Source organism: Eleginops maclovinus, chromosome 2 (genome assembly GCF_036324505.1).
Source record: "Eleginops maclovinus isolate JMC-PN-2008 ecotype Puerto Natales chromosome 2, JC_Emac_rtc_rv5, whole genome shotgun sequence".
Classification (NCBI taxonomy): Eukaryota; Metazoa; Chordata; class Actinopteri; order Perciformes; family Eleginopidae; genus Eleginops; species Eleginops maclovinus.
This window is the reverse complement of record NC_086350.1, coordinates 14,532,291-14,553,748: the sequence shown is the minus strand read 5'-3', so window position 1 is coordinate 14,553,748 and position 21,458 is coordinate 14,532,291. Positions and strand designations below refer to the sequence as shown.

Sequence of the window (21,458 nt, the reverse complement as noted above, 5' to 3'; positions counted from 1 at the left end):
TCACAGGAGACTATCTGGTCTTGTGTTATGTAAACACTGCTCCTCTCAGAGAAAGGTGCATCAATTCTGTGGCCAAGAGGTAAGAGTGGAGTGCATAAACACACACCTGCATGACTGACTGACTGGGGTCACCTTTACCACCTTTGTTTTTTCACCAACATTTCACTGATAAAATCAAACAACCACCCAGTTAGCGCCGTTGGGAGCAAGGTAAGCACATTACTGTGTCCATCAGCAGCTAACAGAACAATAGCAGTGAGTGTGGAAGATGATACATGAATCCTACTGACTGTTAACTCTGAAGGTGAGTAAACACCACAGAGCTGGCAGGCTGCCATTGGAACAAAGCAGCAGACCCAGCGCAATGACAGAGGAAGATCTGTAGGATTTCTACACTAACGGAGATGATGACCAACAAAATGGATTTAAGTCTGCCCTTATTGCTGTGCCAAATCCAGGTGAGTCTTAAAAGTTGGACTATTGAGGTTATCAGTTTGTGTGGCGGACTGTTTTACTATAACTTGAACACTCTTTTTACTTGCCTCGATCATTTTAAAAGTATAATTAGTTTTTTTGTTTTTTGCTAGATAGATTTATTTGTCTTCATTTATTGTTGAAAAAATACTTACTCGAGTGAACAAATCTAAGTGTGTTTTGCTCTTCTGAAAAGCAGAATATACAGTATATTCATATTCTATAATATAGGCTTCTTCTATTTAATACTTAAATATGAATCATTTATTCAGTATAATCTGTAAAAACGTAACAGTATGTGTTGATCTATTAATCATTGATGGTTTTTTTTTTACATTTCTGTCCCTTAGTGTTTTGCCTTTCTGGCTGCAGCAGAAATGTTGCCATGCTGCTTGAACAACAGAATCAACAGCTCGAATAATGACATCACAAGAAGCACAGAGCTAGAGGTAAACCTACAGAGCATTTTGTGATTTTAAACACGTTTTATCTGAATTAACATTGTGAGTTCTGCTTCAAACAGAATAACTCTGTTCTGGTCCTGGAGCAGCTCCCCACCATTGAGTTTGCAAAAGTGTCTGGCAGTTTGAAACGTAAGAAAGAGAGTGGGTGATTCCGGTTATTCACTTTCCAGAAAATGACAGGGGGCCATATCCCAAATTAGTGGTGAAGGTAAATAAAGTAGTATTAAGTAGTTGAATTGCTTTGAATGCACTTTTAAACAGTCTTGAAGGTAACCTCAGTATCATTGTGTTTTAGATCAAGTCAAACAATGACAACAAGGTGGCGATTACCTACAGAATCACAGGACCAGGGGCTGACCAGCCCCCCGAGGGTGTCTTTACTGTCGATTGGAGATCTGGGGTGTTGTATGTGACGCAGCCTCTGGATAGGGAGAGTACAGCCAAATACACGGTGAGTCAAACGAAAGAAAGCATAATCTCAATATTTACAGTTATACTTTTTGCTTAACCCTACGCATAATGACCGCTATGAATGTAAATGGTGTGTGTTATAGCTGTTGGCCCATGCACTGAATGAGGGCGTAAAGGCTGAGGAGCCCATGGAGCTCATTATCAACGTCATTGACCAGAATGACAACGCTCCAGCATTCACTCAAAATCCTTTTTATGGCAGAGTGAGCGAAAGCGCGAACACTGGTGAGACACAGTTTCAACTAATTTGACTTTACTTTGTAAACATTCATTTTAAGTCCTAATAGACAGTGTTGTGTTGTTGTCTTCAACAGGGGAGTCTGTCATAAAGGTTATAGCAGTGGATAAAGATGACCCACAGACAAACAATGCTATGGTTAGATATAGGATAAAGGCTCAGACGCCCTCTGAGGACATGTTTGACATAAACCCAGTGAGTGGGGTGATCAGGGTGAAGGCAGGTGGACTGGACAGAGAGGTAATATAATCACTACTCTTCACAACACTTTGTGATTCCTCACTTCCTGGTAACTCTTGGTCCTGTGTCAGACTCAGCCAGAGTACAAGCTGGACATTCAAGCCGCTGACATGGAGGGAGATGGGCTAACCACCAGCTGCACCTGTCATCATTACTGTCACTGACAGCAACGATAATGCTCCACAATTCACCATCACATCTGTGAGTAAAAGACGCCTACACTCTTCATAATAATGTTGAAATAAGTTTAATCTATAAATGCATTTAACACAGTTTCCTGCTTTTACCCCAGTTATCAACATCAGTCCCTGAGAATGAGGCTGGAGTGGAGATAATAAGACTAAAGGCCACAGACAGGGATGAGTTAGGATCTCCAAATGCCAACACCATATACTCAATAATCAAAGGCGACGACAGGGGAGACTTTAACATCACTACAGGCTCCAGTAAAATGGAGGGAATCCTCAAAACAGCCAAGGTCTATTTTTATTCATTAGTCTTGTTGTTTTACTCAACGTGCAGATTACTTCATCCTTCTTTCCTTCTCTCCATCCTTTCCAAGGAGCTGGATTTTGAGAGCATCCCTGTCTTTACTCTGCTGGTCGTGGTGACAAATGAGGTGCGGTTTTCTGGACAAGTTTCAACCTCGACAGCCACAGTGACGGTTAGAGTTGCGGACAAAAACGAGCCTCCTGTTTTCAGTCCAGCAGAGATTCATGTGAGCATCTCAGAGGGTGTGAAAGCAGGGAGTTCCGTGGCTGACCTCAAAGCAAATGACGCAGACACAGCCAGGAAACAGAGCATTAGGTATGATAACACACCTCTATATATTGCTAACATCTAGTTGGCCCCAGAATATTCATATGTAGTGTTTATATGCATGTTTTAGATATAATAAGGTTGTGTCTCTGTTTTTTTTTTTCAGATATAAACTACACAATGACACTGCCAGGTGGCTGAGTATTGATAAAGACTCAGGATCTGTCAAAGTTAAAAGCAACATGGACAGAGAATCACACTACGTCACAGACGGCAAATACACAGTCCTAGTTTTAGCTTACGACAATGGTACATTTATGTTTGGTCTAACCTGAAAACACTGACACAATGTTCTTTCCCAAACAATAACCCTTCTTTTTTCATTCTCCTAGATACCATCCCAGCAACAGGGACGGGTACTCTGGTTGTGACTTTATTAGATGTGAATGACCATCATCCTAAAATCAAGCAGACGAGAGCCAGTCTATGCAATATCGACCCTTTTCCTGCCCTGCTGGATATCGTGGATCTGGACGGACCTGGTCATGCTGGGCCGTTTACTGTGGAGCTTCAAGGAAAGCACAGAATCAACTGGACTATCAGCACCAATTCCACAAGTAAAAGCTCATTACTGTAGTAAAACATTTAAAAGTTGAATTTGAAATGACAAGTACAAGTCTATTCTTGCACATTTAATGGTGTCACCTGAAACTCTGCATGACACACACACACACACACACACACACACACACACACACACACACACACACACACACACACACACACACACACACACACACACACACACACACACACACACACACACACACACACACACACACACACATATAAGAGTTACTGAGAACTCAAACCAAAGGCTCCTCAAGAGTATCTGTGTCTTTTCTCCCCTTGCAGCGGATGTGGCAGCCCTGGCTCCTAAACGGGATTTGCCACCTGGAGACTATAACGTGCTGATACGTGTTTATGATGTAGGCATGATCTACCAAGACAGCACACTGGATGTAGAAGTGTGCCAGTGTCAAGGTGCTGTCTCTACCTGCTTCATCCAACGCTCTGCCCCTCATCTGCACCGCTCCTCTCTCGCAACATCAGTTCTGGGAGCAATCTTTGGTCTTCTGCGTACGTAGCAAGGATTTTTTAATTCACTTGATTTGTTTTGGTTTATTTCTACTGACTGTATCTGCTTATTTTGTTCTGTTGGCTTCAGTGTTGCTCTTGCTGCTGCTGCTGTTTCTGAAAAGAAGGAGGAGGTCAGAAAAGGATTATCCTCTTATGGACGATGTACCTAGGGACCACATCTTCTGCTACGATGAGGAGGGGGGAGGTGAAGAGGACCGGGTAGGTGCAGGAAGTTTAAATACAGCTGTTAAAGGATATTGGCACTGTCAGGTGTCTAAGGCAGGAGGGCTAAAGAGATTAATGAATACCTACAGCCGCGGATCATTTAGTAAAGGGATGAGTTTTGGCCAAAGGTTTGCAGAGAGTGAAGTGATCCAATGACTTACCGAGGTGAAGGGCTGACCGGTAGGAGGAAGAGGAAAAGAACAGGTGTAAAGTAACAGGACATTTCACATTTGTAATGCAACTTAAGGCAGATAAAAAAGAGAAGGAGGCAAATCAGGTGAAATCATAACACTCGGCAGACATTCTGTGCCATGGATTCATTACATTACCCTCTCCTGTGAAGCTTAAACCCTGAGTCAGGCTTGAGTCAGAACAACAAGTTATTGAGTCTGCTCCATATTATACATATCATTAATCTCAATCTTTCATTGGGATTTTAGCAATTTATTGAATTTCTGTTTCTGTTTAGGAGTATGACCTGGGTCAGCTCCACAGAGGGCTGGATAACCGTCCTGAAGTCTTCTGCACTGATGTGTTTCCTGCTGTCCAGAGCCACCCGTCCTACCGCCTACAACTCCAAGACAATGAAGAGATTTTCAATTTAATTGAGGACGTGAGTGATGTTGAATTTCACCCCAGAATATCTGTGGTATATAAGATCATTGCAATATTCATAGTATGTTTGTGATTGCTACTCTCTGTATGTAATACGTTTCCCTGGTTTCCCCTACAGAACGTGCATGCTGCAGACAGTGACCCCGCAGCTCCTCCTCATGACTCTCTCCTGGTGTTTGACTACGAGGGTGTGGGCTCAGACGCAGGTTCGCTCAGTTCAGTCGACTCCTCAGATTCGGATGAGGAGCAGGACTTTCAGAGCCTGAGCCTGTGGGGGCCGCATTTCAGCAGGCTGGCTGACCTGTACACGGGGGGGATAGACAATGACACAGAAACACTGCCAGGAATAACAGAATGGGTCTGACAGAGATCTTTTAAATATGTGTCCATCTGCTCGAGGACCTCACAGTTCCGTCTTTCTGTTGCCTTCTGTGGCTTTTTGGATGAGATGCTCGTCTTCTGTTAAAGTGCTATTCTTAGCATTCCTGGCTTTTTTCAATGCTGTAAATCATCTGGTAAACAATGACATTTACAAACTAAACCATATTTAATAGAATGTGTGTTCTGAGCCTTTGGGGATGTTGTCACATTGTTCAAACTACACCTCAGATATTTTGTATTTTATTATATTATAAGTAATCAGTAAATTTGTATTTTAGCCAAGTTTTCATTAAATCTATTATTATAATTTATTTATTTCCTTTTTCAATGTTCTTTACCATTGCTCTGCCTGAGTAGATCAGGCTATAAAAACAATACCATATTTCTCTTTTGATTATGCATTTAGGTTTACCCTCATCTTATCCTGTTTGTTAACGTTTTATGATTAAGTTAAAAGAATTCAAGTTTGTAATCCTATCAAAACATTTGTTTTAGTACATAAAACAATTTATATCATGCTATTTGAATAAAGAGGCTAAGTTGCGGAATATTATGAAGAGTTATTTTATTAAAAGTAATGTAAAGATTGACAATATTTGAAGTAAGGTAGCATTTTTGGTTCTTAAGTCAGTAAGTAAGTCCTAGCCAGTCTCTAAAATGAAACCAGTCCCTTGATGTCACAGTAACCATTGCCTACATGCTGATAAGCTCTTGACCAGTGATCTCCCTGTGTTATTTCCTCAAGAGTGGACTTTAACCAGTCCTTATCGTCACACTCCAGTGAACTTTGACCCCTGGATCTGCTTCACTACACAGAGGAATATCAGCAGCGAAAAAATGATCTGTTTAAATGTTTTTTATTTCAGCTAGATTACATATTATATTCTATATAAGGGCAGGTGGATGAATGAGTGGAAGCTGAATGACATTTGTAGAAGGTAAGAAGCTACATTGATCGAAAACTGCTAAGCACTCAAAGGTGTGTTGGCTCACTGATTTGTTTTTAGCAACCATTTGTTTTCCTACAAGTTAACCTCTCCTTCACCACAGATGACGCAGAACATGTTCCAGGAGGGGTTGTACCAGGTGTTTTTTAAGGAGACACCCTCAACCCACCCACCGACCCCGGTTACCAATCACAGCGAGCTACTTAACGGCAGAATTCACCGTTGGTTTGGGACGGTGGTTAATACCAGACTATTAGTCACTGGGGTGAGATTGTCGAAACCAGTATGTTAAATCTTTTGAACTGTCGGCCTGCTTCATAACATTTGTTTCCTTCAGGTGGTGCAAATCCTCAGTGCCTTAACTTGCATCCTGGCCACAGTCACCCATGCATGTGTGAGCTACAACTGCTCTGTAACCATGACAACACCCGTGTGGTCAAGCCTGATTGTGAGTCCACATCTGCTTCCACTGAACTCCACTCAGACAGAGAGAGATTCAAATACTGGGTCATAACTGTGTGTGTTGTTACAGTATGTGGCTGCTGGGTGTCTGGCAATGGAGGTTCAGAGGAAAGCTGATAAATTAAAGGTTAATATTAATTATTATGATTTAAATTAAATTTAAGTTTTTCAGCTGCCTCATCTAATTGTGCATGAATCCTGAACAGATCATCGCTCTGATGGGCCTGAACCTCTTCAGTCTGGTGTTTGGCTTCTCTACTCTCCTGGCAAACAGCCTCAGCTCCACACGGCCTGACGCACTCAACACCAACCAACAGGTAAATCTGTAATTCATTATAGCATGGACTCTGTACAAAGATCATTCAGTTAAAAAATAAAGTGAAACACTTTCTGAGCTGTGAGTTAACTGTCCTATTTCTCCCCATTTCTCTAACTAGCGCATTGGCTCATATGTTGCAAAAGGAAGCTCCATAGCGTTTGCTGTGCAGTGTTTGTTGGCGTCTGTCTACATACTTTTCTTGTCCCTGAGAGGCCTGCGTCGCTACAGTCCCAATATTCAGGTCTATAGCCGCATCACACAGGTAAATATTACATGGTAAGAGTTATAGAGTAACATGAGCATAAAAAAGATTTGGTTTAACATTAACTTGGATGCTTTGGTTTTTGGACAAATTCGATGGAATCCTATTTTCGGGACTACAGTTGAACTCTGTCAGTCATTAGCAGTGATGATGACATATATTTTTGTGTTTAAAGGGGTCTGAATTTTATTTTATTTTATGGTCAGGATCCAGATGAAACCAACGAGCTTCTACTGGAAAATGTGGAATTCAGTCTGTGAAACTGAAAGAGGAAACGACACACTCCTGCGCAATGTTTTTGTAAACTCAGTTACTGTTGTTGATCGTGGTCTGTATGGTATGAACAGGCTGTGCAATGTGATTATGTTTGAGGAAATAGTTTTAGATATTGTGAAATCATATCGTGTCACCTTACAGAGGCCTCAGTAACCTTTCTCCTTGGGAAACCCACAAAAGATAAATGATTCACGTGGCAAAAGCAAAGATTAAACCTACAAAAACTGAACATGTTAAAAAAGAAAGGGTCGATATAAAACACAGCAATGAGGAAATTCAATCAGACAATGTTTTTACAGCTGAGTTATCTCATTATCTTACATTATCAAAACTCATTATACTATTCGACTCATTTTCACAGACAGTGCTCTGTGTTCAACACTAGAGGGCAGCATTTGTCATGTTGTGCAGTTTGACGCACACATCAACTGTTTAGTGTAACAATAGATGAGGAAACTTTGTAAAAAACAGAGGTGTCTTCTGGTCATGTTGATATATTGAAGAGGAGAAAAACTGCGCTGCAATGATTTAACTATAAACTCTTGGACCACACTTTTTAATCAAATTATCATTGAGTGTAAATAAATGTGCTGTTTTACTAAACCTGCACTGATCTCTTTAATTCGACTAATTTTGATTTTCACATTCACTTTTACTCTTACTTCAGCTTAATCCATAAAACCAAGTATGTGCCCTAAGACTGTCCCTTAACAGACTTGACAAAATGTCATAATGTTGCAAAAATGTCCTGACTTTTAAGGCTTGAAACTCAAGCTGGTCCTCGCAAAGATAGAGGTCCTGAGGTTCATAGAGTACAGACAGAGTCAAGGGTGTGGTGTGTGTGTGATTTTAAATGATGGAAGGTTTCATTAAGGATAAAGCAAGGTCATACAGCTCTCTCATAGTAAGCACACACACACCCACGCACACAAACAGAAGAAAAAAAAAATCACTGAGGAGCGAGTTTCTCACGGCATGTCGGGCTAACAGTTTCCAGCTGTTGCCTGGTTGGGAGAGCTGCTATGGGAACACACCGAGTACAAAGAGAACCATGGGATTCATTGGTAAATGGACGCAGAAGTAGAATAAAAGAAAGCAGGATGACGAGGTTGGGTGTCCACACGAGCACTGACATCTGATTCCTCTGATAGAAACCACTTCTCTGTGTGCTAAAGCATCAAAACTACTGTGTGTGTGTGTTGTCTGTGTATCTGGTGTTTCATGATATCAGCATACATGTAGAGTTGTACAAACAATCCATTTGTTCAGATGTCTGCATCTCCTGCCAGTACACTTTAATGGTTCAGTGCCGTATTAACACAGGGACAAATTGTACAATGTGATCAGAGCAAGAAGCCAACCACAGTGGCCTGCAAATCAAAAACTACACGTGAGACATAAAGCCCGCCTAGATGCATCGGTGCAGCTGTTTAATCTCGAGATTGGGCGGTGAGTAATATCGTTTGTCTCTGGAGAATATCTTCCTTCTGGCTCCACAGGAAATCCTCCTGTTGGAGTGCAGAGGGAAGTGACTGAGGCCTGGATGTGATGACAGGAGAGTGAGTGTGACCGGCGGAGAGGAAGTGGTGAGTACATGAGGTGATCCCCTTTGATAAGTCGAACTGATAGTCTGACCGTTCAGCAGAATGCTTCTGATCTGAGACACCTAGTCGTGAGTCAATGTCTAAATATTGTCATGATTTCACGTTTTGAATGAAAGAGAGGAAACAAAACAGACAAAGGCATAATCTTGAGAACATTCATCAATAATTTATTTTTCTTACTCTCAAGAACCACCACTGCTTCTCATCTTGAAAAGTCATCATCAATTTCCAACAACACAGTTTTGAAAAATGTAAAGTTACTATACAAATTTTTAATAGAAAAAAGAATAAATTAACTGTGGAATTCAGTTATTTTTTTGATCAATTCCACATTTTTTCTACAACACCTTTAATGCATTGTTACAGTTGAACAGAACTGATAAAATCAGGTTACATGCTCTATTGTCTGGTAGCCGAAGTGATCTCCTACTAAACTGTCTGTTAAAATAAGCTTCATTTTGCACATCTGGTAGTTGAATCTATTGATAACAATGAAGATGTCTAGATCCTACATGAAGAAGCAGTAACTGGTCATTTTGTAGCACCTGAAGTGGTTGTTACAATGTCAGAACTAAAAAAACAAAACAATACTGGTTCATATAAAATGGAACATTGTTAAAACAATGAATGTGAATGTTAAAAACCCCCACAAAACCTTACAGTGCCCCTCCGTACATACAGGAAAAGACTGATAAAAGAGTTAATTCATTTTTGAGTATTACAAAAAACCTCATACATTTCACTGGAGTACAGAAAATATGGTGTGTTTGGAGCTACAGAGGGACGTCACACTTTTCACATCGGGCTCAGAGATTACCACAAGGTCAAGATGGGACTTTCTGGGGGGGAGGAAACACTATGGAGCAACACGTGCTAATGTTAGCGTACAGAAGTCGGATGCTGGAAATGTTTGGGGTCTTTATTTGTCAGTGGGTCTGCAGGGCATGCATGGGATCATGTCTTTAGCACACAGAGAGTGAGCTAAGACGCACTAACTTGTCCTCTATAGGTGACTCGGAAACGCTATTCAGTCCTATGAGATGGTGTGGCTGGGTAAAGACTGACCAGGCATGGGTGAGCAACTCTTGGAGAACCAACCATGCAGGGAGTGGGATTAACCTTATTTAAAGAGTCCTTAAAGTGGCAGATTACAACAGCTGGTGTCAGTGCATAAAGGGAACACAACACTATGATGGACAGGGTAAGATGCCTACCAGTCCTCCCACGCCTTAAAACATGTAACACCAATTTAAGACAACGCGCTCGACTCACAATGAGTCTTTTAAGACTGGTTGCTGTATTCTCAATGTAGAGGATAGATAAGAAAAGACTATGAAAGCTGTCAAATTTGACTTTTTAATATTATCACCAATGTCTCTGAAGAAGAATTCATGTGGCAGTATTAAATAAATCCTATTGTACAACTGTCCAAGTCTTTTCTCTTCGACACCATTTATGTCCACCTCTTTATATCACTGACAAGTAGAATCTGTCATAATCTTAATAAAATTAACATCTGATTCATTCAGATTTTGTGCAACAATAAAACAATATCTCTTAACATAGACTTTGGTGAGGGGAAGGGGCGGGACATTTACAGGTAAAACATGCAGATGTCTACTTCCTTCGTACAAAACCAGATGTGCTTTTCTAACCCTGTTCTGAATGTCTGATTGTTGAGAAATATTTCCTTTCAGTTCTGGCTATGGCATCTCTTCTGCCCTAACAGTAAGGTACTATTGTAGACCTGAAATCCATATACTTATTAAAAGAGCACTATCATTTAACACATTGCCCGTGGTCATTTTTAGTTTCCTCTTATGCACTTTGATGCAACTCATTAAAATATTGAGAGCGGAAAATGCGAACACACTGATTGCAGGTCCAGCCCTCATCGACACTGGTTGTGCTTTTCAAATAATTCCTACTACACGTGATACCAAATCCTAGAGAAGTCTGCTGCTGTTTCATACAATATCCAGAGACCGGGGCGATTGAAGGAGTGGCTGTTCCAGTGCTGCATTACAGTACAAATTAAAAGCACCAGCATGTTTGGCACTGATTTACCTGTACTCATGCATAATATGAGGTGTGGTGTTAGCCAGTAGTGAGTCTGTGTTCAGTCAGGATGATGCTGTCATGCTGAAGAGAGGACAGAAGGAGGAGAAAGCACAGCGCTACAGAGGGGGACTGACAGACACTCAGCATGGCGACAGAGCAAAGACCAAAGAAGAAGAAACAGTTGTGATAAAAAAAAAAGACGATTCACTTCAGAGATGTATCACTGCCTCACTATCAAGTCACTCCAACAGGTCAACAGCCAGAAATAACTTACTCTCAGGAGTGAAAAGGTGGAACCAGAATGTCTGGTTTCTCTATTAAAACTACAGCCGAAATCAAATGTTTCCATAATTGTAAATCGATGTGGCTAATAACACCCCCGAATACCACTTCACTCTACCCCACCCCTACCCTCTGATCACATTGGACTTTGTGGACAAACATGTGGACAGAAGAATCTTTTAAAGACATTAAGATGAACAGGAGTGTTGAAGTCACTGAAAGAAGCATAGATTAATGCCAAACCCAATAACTCCAAATTGTCCCTATGATGCACCGATGATGTTTTGCTCCAAGCATCATAAGGCAGAGAAAACAGCAAAGTGCCTGCTTCAGATTCACACCAGTTCATATACAATGTTTGTTATTGCTATAGTCCTCATCAATATCCCAGATAGAGTCCAATAAACCATCCTGATATTGTCACTGTGACTTTACTTCCATACAGTTGACTGGTCACTTTTCTGCAGGGGCCCCAAGCCCCGGTGTGGCCGGTCAACCCAGTACGTTGTCTTTGGTTGTGGGTTGGACTGAGAGGAGTTGAAATCTAAATGTTAGTTAATCCAGATTTTTTTTTTAAGTCTTCTCTTCTTATAAATATATGGGGACAAACAAACCCAAAGGACAAACAACATAAGCGGGAATAATGAAATCCAACACAGTTCATTTGTCACTGGAAATGTTTTTTTCAACTGGTGGCTCAAATCCAGCAGGTATCCTCTGATTGGGTGGCAGTGCACTGGAGTTAGTTCAGGTCTTGGGGCCAGAGATGAGATATGAAAACTGATCCAGGAAGGTCTAATGTTTGAATTGTATGTTTGATATTTTTCTGGGCTCTCCCTTCACTCTCCTTCCCTTATGCCCTGTTGCTTGTGTGCTGAGGGTGAGTAAAAGAGGTGCTCTGTGGTGCTGGAGGGCAACAGTTCATCAGCTGAGGTGGCACTTCTCATTCTGTCCTGTGAAATCAGCCCTTATCAGAGCCCAGTGCTTGTCCCTGTCCGACTGTTTTGGAGGGGCATAATAAAGAGGTGGTGAGATGGATGGAGGGCAAGATTTAAGGAAGAGGGAGGCTCATGTCCAGTCCGCCGGGGCATGGTATCTGTAGGGCCTTAGGGATGAGGTCGTTGGTTGTGGATGGGTAGTGGAGAGGGCAATGGGACTTTTCTGGGCCCTTTAGGAAGGTCTCAGACCAGGGTTCCAGGTTTGGCCTTATCGTGTCCGTACCACTGCACATCTGCCAGCTCCGAGCACAGAGGGCTGCTGAGAAAACAGCTGTCACTGAAAGACCTGCAGAGGAATACACACACCAGGATGAGACTGACCTCGGAGAGCAAAGTCTAAATACTGAATACTATCGTCTACATGGTTTCAAGCTCATAATCACTCTTGCAATTGTTTGATAAAAAGTGTTCTCACATACAGCACACAGCATTACTATTAGTAGATCCTGTAAGGGATTAGACACAGTGTCAGACCACAGAGCAGAGCACATGCAGAGATCAGGTACAGATACAGCCAAAGAAGGAGTACATGACATATACCGCCACTGTCAAAGAGCGAGACATGGTGGACATTTCCCAGTGTCAGCCCCCGAGAGTCGATGATGAAAGTGACCAGTGATGTTGCATGATTGCCTGATACGTTGGGAATTATTCAAATTCCTCTAAATTGAAGTCTGATTGTGAGTAAATTTGTTGCTGCTGTTACTTGCTACAAGGTTATTTTTCTCTCTGTTTTGCTGCTGCTGTGTTTTCTGTAAAGTACACTGTAGGTCCGGACTACAGACAGTACCTCTATGCATCAGAGCTGGGCTGAGGGGGAGACTGACAGACGTCTTCAGTAGGAGAGCTGTCTGCTGTGCCTCTAAACCAGGAGAGAGGACACACACACAAGGAAAGGAGGGTTAGTGCAGACAGAGAGAGACAAGGAAGAAATGACAAATTAGGAAATAAAGAGAAATTTCCCGTGACGTAAAGATGACAGGAAGAAGAGTGAAGAAAGAAAGATGCGGTGAGTGAAGTCAAGACCAGATCTGAGTATGAAGAAGGTTTAAAATACAACCCCAAATCCCAACAGTGTAAAACAATATCAGCTGACAGATAACACAGACAAAGCTTCAGAGGATGTTAGAGAGAAGTTTGTATAAATATGGAGAGAAAGAAGCTGAGCAGCCAAGATGCAGTTTGTCGTGATTAATGTAAATTCATATTCGGCTTGAAGCATGTCGTCATCCCCCGGTGAGCTGCTGTGTGTGTGTGTGTGTGTGTGTGTGTGTGTGTGTGTGTGTGTGTGTGTGTGTGTGTTAATCTGCTTTTGTCTTACCCGCTCTGCCAGTTGAGGATGTGCTGTGGGCTACAGGGGGGTGTGGGTGTGGCTGCGTGTTCGCTGGTGGGCGTCATACTCCTCTGGCTGTGCGGGGATGCAGCTATGGGGAAAACTGACAGTTAGTCTTGCTAAATAACACACAAAACGCAGGATTGTCAGAGAGACACAGAGGACACATACACACTGAACAGAGACATGTCTTCACAGAGCAAACACACACACTATAGAGGATACAGTGAGGTGGTCGACAAAGGAATTTCAACCATGCTCCACATGGGGGGTGGGGGCTCTAGGGCCACTAGGAACGTGTGGGTCAGGGGTCAAATTACACTACTGTCAAACGGTGGAACAGGCCTCGTTGGCGCAGTAGGCAGCGCGTCAGTCTCATAATCTGAAGGTCGTGAGTTCGAGCCTCACACGGGGCATTCACTTTTCAAATTTCCATATCTGATCACCCAAAGACAGTGTATAAATTAAACTCATAAAGCTCTATTTGGTATAGTCTTATCTAATGCTGTTGGTGACAATCTAAACGTCCAGATTTCTGCTCACTCTCAGAGCAACCAAGCTACCCGTGTAACTTTTACATTGTACTTATAGAGTCGGACTGCGCCAACTGTATTAATGTGAATGTTATGTGAACAAACTACTCAGCAAATGCTCTTTATCTCCGCCCAAAGCTCACAGCTAATCCTACATCATAAACATTGTTGGTGCATTCGTCTCTTAATCTAAAGGTTGTGAGTTCGAGCCTTGCACTGGGCTTTCCTTTTTCAATAAATGAGACACAAGTTTCTCATTTAGATTTTCAATAAATTGTCAATTTATTAAAATGACAAAACTGTAGTTATCAGCAGGTTTAATGTCCATTCATGAAACAGAAACTGAAATGAGTCAGCTAGTGTTCTGAGTCAATCTGAAAACAGGAAATGGTCTAACACAGTTGGCACGTCTAATAATCTGAAGGTTTAAAGTTCGAGCCTCGCTCAGGGCATTGTCAGCATGAACTTTTTTGATAGAAACTCTCACAAACAAAATAACAGTTTGTATAAATAACAGCAACAGTGTACATTATAAACACATGATACTTTTTACCCGGATGAGACCGGGTTTAATGTGAACAAATAAGAAGAAGACCCACCTGGTGAGCCCTTGGCGAGAGTCCCTACTCGACTCCCCCGACCGTGTCCCAGAGTGCCTTGCTGCGACCCTGTCTCGGAGGACGTAGACCCCGAATGTGAGTGACTCCTGTCCTTTAGGCTCCCTGAGGACCTCTGGTACCAGCACCGCAGCTCATCAGACACCGCTGCCCTCCCCCCTCCTCCACTGCCACCACCCTCTCGCCCCAATGACGGAGTCCGTACGATCTGAGAGCGCGACGGGCGTGAGTCGGCCGCTCCCCTCTCCTCCCTCCTCTCCCCCCCAGGCCTCTTTGTACAGTCCCCCTGCCGTGTAGGAGCTGGAGGTTTTGAACTGGGCCTTGACGCTGTAGTGGCCCTCCTGATCGTTCTCCAGGCTGCGAACCACCACAGGGTTTGGGCTGCCCTCCACGTAAAGCGGGTACTCCTTGATGCGGTACTGGGAGGAGGGCTGGCTCTGGCTGTGGAGGTAGACTCCGTGGTGTCCCCCTCCTATCCCGCCTCCACCTGAGCCTCCACCAGTGCCGTTCTTAGCTGCCAGGTTGGGCATGGAGCCGGAGTTCGAGGAACCCAGATGACCTGCCGACCTGGAGGGAGAAAGAAGGACAATCATATATATTAATCTTTCAAAATAACTGTTCATTTATATATATTCAGTACAAATAGACAAAAGTTGTGTAAGGATTCTGCCCCCGCCCCTACCTGTGCCTTTGCCTCTGCCTTTGCCTGGCTTTGGAGGGTGAGTCCTCTCCCAGAGTGGAGTAGTTGGGGTTGCTGCCTGGGGGTCCGCCAGAGGGGTAGTAATGCTCCGAGCTGCTTTGGCTGGTGCAGATGAGCAGTCGTCCAGTGGGTCCGAGCCATTGGAGTTGCGTCCTGGGACCAGGAAGAAGTCGGGGCTACCCAGTGTGCCCAGGGTGTGCGGGTGTGCATCGGAGTCGGGCACCAACAGTTTGCCCTGAGACTCAAGGCTTGAGCTGCGGTTCCTAAAGTGCTGAGCGAGGCTGTGCAGACGGGTGGGACTGATGTCCACTGACCTGTGAGACAGAATCACACAATAAGTGACATATTGGGAATGGGATAAAAAAGATGTACAGATTTAATGGAATTACAAATGTTTTAATGTAAATCCAGGAGATTTAAATGAGATTTAAAAGTAATAGATAAAGGAAAGAAAGCCTCATTCTAGTTGGGGTAGATTTGTCATTACCAGGAGTTTTTAAACAGTAAAAGGTATAAATGCTGACCGGGTGGAATGTACGTAGTTGGGGTTCCTGGTCCTCAGGTCCGGGGTCGACGGCATGCTGGATTGAGAGTTCCAGTGAGGGAGGTTCCTGATGGGGCTGCTCTGCAGAGAGTTACAGCCCCCCTGCTTCTGCACTGCCAGAGCTTGGGAAACGCCTGTGACTTGAAAAAAAGGCAAAGAAAATAAGCATTATGTGAAACAAATGTCATTAAATATGTAGAAGGCAACATATGTATGTCATGCTGTACGTTACGTTAATAAACCCTAGAATTATTCTAAAGCTAGATAAGATGAACCCCATCGCTACCTTGAATGAGAGGAGCGTTTCTTGGCTTTTTCATATGGCTCATCCAGTGACGATTCACTCCACATCTTGGGTTTGATGGGTGATTTATCGTAGTCAGGGCGTGAGTAGTGCAGATGTCGCAGGCCATCCAGGGACTGCGGCGGAGGGGGACGACTGTGAGAGGGAGGTCGAGGAGGGAGGCCCTTATGAGGCGATGCTACTGGAGAGAAGGTGGGAGTACCTGTAACTTGAGGATCATCTGAAATAGAGGAATCGTTGAATTAGGTTTATTTTCATAAAAACATGTAAAAAGAAGCCCTAGAATCAGTAAGAATATTGCACAGAAATATTAGACTTACCATCATCCAAGACCAGCGCGTCAGACAAAGAACTGTCTTCAGAACCAATGTTGGCCTCTATAGGACAGAGAAAAACACATGAGGTAAATATTGTACACATTTCTTAAAGCTTAAAAGCTGCATGTTTTTCTTTTAAAGCGAGTAACAGTAATTGAGGGGAATATTGCTGTGTGTGGTGGCAACAACAGCTCATAGATATAAAAGACATGATAACAGTTTGATTTCCCTGTAGTGAATAGGAGTTTATTGGTACCTTCTATGATTAGCGATGCTCTCTGCGTAGGCTTCTTGCCAGAGCGGACCCGGTGCTCATTGATAGAGTTCTCAATTTCCTGGAGCTTCTTCAGTGCGTTCAGATAAGAAGTCTTCCTCTGTTTCTTCAGCTTCTTGCTGCTCACATGAGGATCGCTGGCAAGACGCCTGGCTGCCTCTGTAATCTGGGACTGAATGGCAAACTCCCGCTCCAAACGCTCCAGCTCCTCTTCCTGGAATAAGCAAACACACGAGTGCAAACTTTGAGTGACAAGGGCACAAAGATACTGGATTGGATCACAGTTTTAGCAACAGAAATCTCTGCACCATCCAATAACAACAAGGCTTAGTTTGCAGACACGTAGTCAGACTGTAACTCTCCCATGCAACGGATTTGGTCAGGCACACACACAAAGTCTTGCCAGACAAAATACACTGCGGAAATCATTTATCTGTGCTGCAGCTTCACATTTCTCACCACCGGATATTCTCTATTGAGTCACCCTGTCCAACACCTCTCCATCAATCCATCCTCCCCTCCTCTATACCTCTCCTGAGATTTGTGAAGCAGAGAGTATGCACCAAGTAAAATATTCTGTCGCACTGCAGATGTATAGCATGTTTACCTCACTGAAATATGTGAATCTACTGTACAAATATATGGTGATTAGATCAGACAAATCCTCATTGAACCCCATAGGGAAACCTGTGGCATAGTATGCTGTTAAATAGTACAATAGAATAGTAAATAACTTGTAGCATACACAAGAAAATAAACTCATCTCAATCATGTTCGCCGTCATCTATGAGAACAAACATGATTTCATTTGCCTCGAGAGGCAAAGAGATGTTGTATTTACTTGCATCAACATTTTACTGGACTTCCTCCCTTCAGAGGAGTACCGCTCTCTAACAATCCCTTTACTTTACTGCCGGAAGGGCTTCTGTTTCTGTGTGTGAGGGAGTTTAAGGTGTTCAGGGTAAATTAAGAAACATCCTCCTGCTTGCGAGGCAGTTTTGTGATACTGTGTCCCTGGATTCTTTTCAAAGCACACAACCTCAGCGAGACACACCCACACACCCATGCCTGCACACATTCAGGCGCTCACACAATCCTACTATCACCACTTCCTGTGGCAAGAATACTGCCAGGCTATTTTTAGAAGTTCTACTGCTGTGGAAAATATACCCGTGGCACAAAAAGACGGAGACACAAAGCTGCAAGAAACTTCTTTCACCAGGTTCAAGACGTCTTAGACTGAAGCTTTTCCATGTTCTGTGTTTCCTTTGCTCACTTAACAACTAAGGAGGGATGAATTAACTTTTCATTATGTTAATCATCACAACCATTATGTGAGTATTAAGTAATTGGTTTTGAATAGAGCCCTTGATCAGCACTGTATAACATCAAGAGCTTTTAAAATACCAGGTTTGATCTATAATGCCCATAATGTTCATAAATAGATCATAAACGATACAGCTGAGTTAAAAGGTGATAAACACTCTTAATTATTGAGCTATTATTACTGCAGCACAGTGCCTGGGACAGGTCCTTGTGGTATTTTGCTTTTGTATTAAACACTGTAACCACTAGATGACCTCCTGTTTTTATTTGGCCTGAGTGGGGAGCGGGGAGATTGTAAATGTGATAAAGTGCTACTGTGGAAAACAGCTTCACCTCTCCCTTCGGAGTAATTTTCTGCTCGTCCAGTTTGAAAGCGGTACCGATCTTCCGTCTCACTGTGGGCGGCTCCTCTCCCGGATCCAGAGGATATTCCTTGGGAAGCTTTCCTGTCAGCTCCTACAAAAAATGACAGAATGACAGTTTAGAAAGGAAAAAGCTAAATGTATTCTGGTTTTCTAAATATTTGCACAATCTGTTGTTTTTTCATACCGCTTCTCTTATGCAGATGTTCTTGAGTTCCTCTAGTCTCTTTTTTAGCGTTTCCTCAAGAGCTTCCTGCCTGGCCCTTAGTGCTGCCAGCATGTCCTTCTTAGCTGTCTGGGAGCTGTCTGATTCCTGAGAGCCTGCAGGGCACAGACAACACACAACATTAGGGTGGGAGTCAGGAGTGTATGAGTGTGTAGAGTACTGGGGACTTGTTTTGAGGCAGAGTGCAGAGGAAAGGCATAAAGTATGCGTGCACCTGCTGCCCTTGCAGGATGTTTACAGGGAAGTGAGTGGAACACTTCGATAAGGACACAGAGTGTTAGTGGTGTGTGTGTGCAAATGTGAGTGTTGCAAGGAAGGGGCAGTTTAGGACAAAGTCAGTGACGCACAATCTCCAAGGCCCTGAGATGGTGCCAGTCTTGTTTGCAAAAAAATAAATACATACACCCCCCCAAACACACACACATTGTTTCTCTCAGTTGGTCTCTCAGTGATGTATGCAGTTTTACATAGTAACAATAATAAATTAAACAAAGCTAAAAGTTTGATTTTTACAATCGAATGCCATTTATTTTTGGCCATGAATCTGCACCTTTTTGCAGGTACACAAAGCCTTGCAGTGACCATCCAAATGTCCTTGCATCTCAAATACATTAAGGTGGTAAGTGAGGTTGAAAAGTAATTTACTGCCGTGCCTATTTTACAGCCACGAAGGGTTTCAAATTGACCAGACGAACTCTACGAAGGAGTCCAACAGAGATGTCTTGGCTGTGGCGGAGGGGAGGTGTATGTTTGTGGCACCACAGTTCCTATGACATGTTTATGTTGCCGGGCAGAGATGGCCCCCAGTTAGCAGTGGATCATGAAATCAACACACTGACACAACACCAAGGAGACAAGTGACAAGAAACAGACAGATAAGACAAAGATACGAGGAGGAGGGGAAACTAAAGAGGGACAAACAGGGAGAAAAGGGAGATTAGGAGACTAGGAATGGATGGCTGAATAGATAAAGGGAAAGGGAATAGGCAGGGATACAGGTATCTATACTTAGAAAATGAAGAAAAGGCCAAAAACTGATCCGATCAGGAATATGAGCTGTAGATGATTCAGTAAGGTGTGCTTTAATCTAAATCGCAGACCCCACAGCCATGCATAGACATCCTCTTCAACCTTAAAAGAACTGCTTTGGTCTAGTGAATGTCATTTTAAATGAAAACTGCAACAGAAGCTAATCAAATTTTACTAAAGCCTATTCAGACTAATTACTTCACTCGCTGTCCTAGCATGCAACACTTGACATGTGTGTCTGGGTTAAAAAGGGCACTTTCCTCCTCACTGTAAAGGTAGTTCATGTACATTCCTCTCTTACTGTCACATTCATTACTTGTTCAACACGGACAAACATTGTTCTAAAGGCCATGGTAAAGTTGAACATTGACCTGCTGACCTTTCATTCCATCACCCACTAAATTTAGAGGGGCCTCTGGAGGATGGGACTCTGTGACACAGAGGGTGGGTGCGATGTTCCGTACATACAGATGGACACTGGGCAGGGTGTATATACAGTGTGTGTGTGAGAACATTCAGCACAGAATGAATGGCCTCTTTCCGGAAGCAGCTGTTTCTGTCTCTCCAGTTGTCGGAGATACTCCCCCTCACAAGCACACATGCAAACACAAGGACTAATATGCACAGAAATCAAATCTTTTCTCGCCCCGTTTGTCCTTCTCTCCTTCTCTCATCACAGTCACACACACTGAGCACATACTGACCTGACGAGAGCAGACTGCCGCTGCTGCCACTTATAATTTTGCCCTTGCTTCCCATGTTGGCTAGTTTGGAGGTCTTCAGAGTTCCTGTTTCCGTGAGGTCTATAGCGATCTCATTCAGACTCCGCGCTGCATGGATTTTGGACTGCAGAAACGAGAATGGAAAGGGTTTTTCAGAGCACATCATTAATTGCAACACATTTACAGACCACGCTTAAAGACTTTGAGGTATCTCTTGTTCATCTGTATTCAGAGCTATGGTCTGTGGTGGCTCTGACTCACTGACCTTGCTCTGCTTTCGGTCCAGGTAGAACTGGTGTTGGCTGATGGCCATGGCCCAGATTGACTTGATGAGGGCAGGACAGGCGTACCACGTGTGCACAGCGATGCCGCTGTGACCAAACGTCCTTCTCGTCACCGATGCCCTACTGTAAGAGCAGACACAAAGCAGCCTTATATACACTGAATACAAAAGATGGCTAACAGTGAAAACACTCCCACCGGACAACTCCATCATCATCGCTACAACCTATACTACAATTAATAGTGAGGTTTGTCATGGCTGTTAAAGATAATATAGTGAATAATTTCATGTTTTTGTAATACCCCAAGTGTATGCACACATGTGGGTAAGAAAGGCCTTTCACATCACCACATTTCTCTGTAACACTTGTAAAAATGCAGTAAAATGAGCCTCTGCCTAACTCAAATTGGTTCTAAAGAAGTAATGATGGCCTCTGAGCAAGTAAATATATAATATATAACCATCACCTATATCAGCACCTATATACATACACTGTGCATCCCTAGCCACACACGATGTTCCCCATTGTTTACTCATCCTTATTTAAACACACATCTGTAGCTGAGCAACAGGCCCGCTCACCCTAATGACAGCCTCCTGTAAAGAAAACACCACTGCTCTCTGTTTCACCCTGTCGGTCTGTCTCTTTCTTCTCGAGTTCTCTCCGTCC

At 43.1% G+C, this 21,458-nt stretch overlaps 3 protein-coding genes and 1 non-coding gene across 4 annotated transcripts in view; 3 read left to right on the top strand and 1 right to left on the bottom strand.

Annotated features, from left to right (window-relative positions):
* Positions 1-107: 107 nt before the first annotated feature.
* Positions 108-5,555, top strand: LOC134876533 (B-cadherin-like). Its single transcript, XM_063901508.1, is given in 18 exon segments — positions 108-210; positions 305-458; positions 825-923; positions 998-1,070; positions 1,073-1,146; positions 1,234-1,389; positions 1,493-1,634; positions 1,724-1,887; positions 1,959-2,030; positions 2,032-2,088; positions 2,180-2,365; positions 2,450-2,694; positions 2,813-2,955; positions 3,039-3,263; positions 3,562-3,786; positions 3,875-4,005; positions 4,481-4,624; positions 4,745-5,555. Coding segments are annotated over 17 exon segments (2,436 nt in total). The 5' UTR covers positions 108-210; positions 305-404; the 3' UTR covers positions 4,991-5,555.
* Positions 5,012-7,843, top strand: si:dkey-30c15.13 (uncharacterized protein LOC558731 homolog). Its single transcript, XM_063901521.1, has 8 exons — positions 5,012-5,141; positions 5,753-5,945; positions 6,058-6,219; positions 6,292-6,402; positions 6,487-6,543; positions 6,623-6,733; positions 6,854-6,997; positions 7,204-7,843. The coding sequence occupies exons 3-8, from the start codon at positions 6,058-6,060 to the stop codon at positions 7,255-7,257; spliced, it is 639 nt and encodes a 212-aa protein (XP_063757591.1). The 5' UTR covers positions 5,012-5,141; positions 5,753-5,945; the 3' UTR covers positions 7,258-7,843.
* Positions 7,844-9,023: 1,180 nt separating this feature from the next.
* frmd4a (FERM domain containing 4A) overlaps positions 9,024-21,458 on the bottom strand; it is a 55,655-nt gene continuing 43,220 nt past the window's right edge. Inside the window, 15 exon segments of the mRNA XM_063901497.1 lie at positions 9,024-12,504; positions 13,540-13,642; positions 14,684-14,924; positions 14,926-15,268; positions 15,384-15,513; positions 15,516-15,715; positions 15,926-16,048; positions 16,050-16,085; positions 16,232-16,469; positions 16,570-16,626; positions 16,823-17,054; positions 18,500-18,622; positions 18,716-18,849; positions 20,488-20,629; positions 20,771-20,912. Of these exon segments, the coding sequence (XP_063757567.1) occupies positions 12,402-12,504; positions 13,540-13,642; positions 14,684-14,924; positions 14,926-15,268; positions 15,384-15,513; positions 15,516-15,715; positions 15,926-16,048; positions 16,050-16,085; positions 16,232-16,469; positions 16,570-16,626; positions 16,823-17,054; positions 18,500-18,622; positions 18,716-18,849; positions 20,488-20,629; positions 20,771-20,912 (2,347 nt within the window). The 3' untranslated portion in view covers positions 9,024-12,401.
* Positions 13,895-13,967, top strand: trnam-cau (transfer RNA methionine (anticodon CAU)). The gene has a single exon. It is a non-coding gene; the product is annotated as a tRNA-Met (tRNA).

What these genes read in the sequence shown, in the direction of transcription:
- si:dkey-30c15.13 (XM_063901521.1), top strand. Translation starts at nt 6,058, where the DNA reads ATGACGCAGAACATGTTCCAGGAGGGGTTGTACCAGGTGTTTTTTAAG. An exon ending in CCGTGTGGTCAAGCCTGATT is followed by an intron (nt 6,403 to 6,486) that starts GTGAGTCCACAT and finishes GTGTTGTTACAG; the next exon opens with TATGTGGCTGCTGGGTGTCT. An exon ending in TCTATAGCCGCATCACACAG is followed by an intron (nt 6,998 to 7,203) that starts GTAAATATTACA and finishes TTTTATGGTCAG; the next exon opens with GATCCAGATGAAACCAACGA.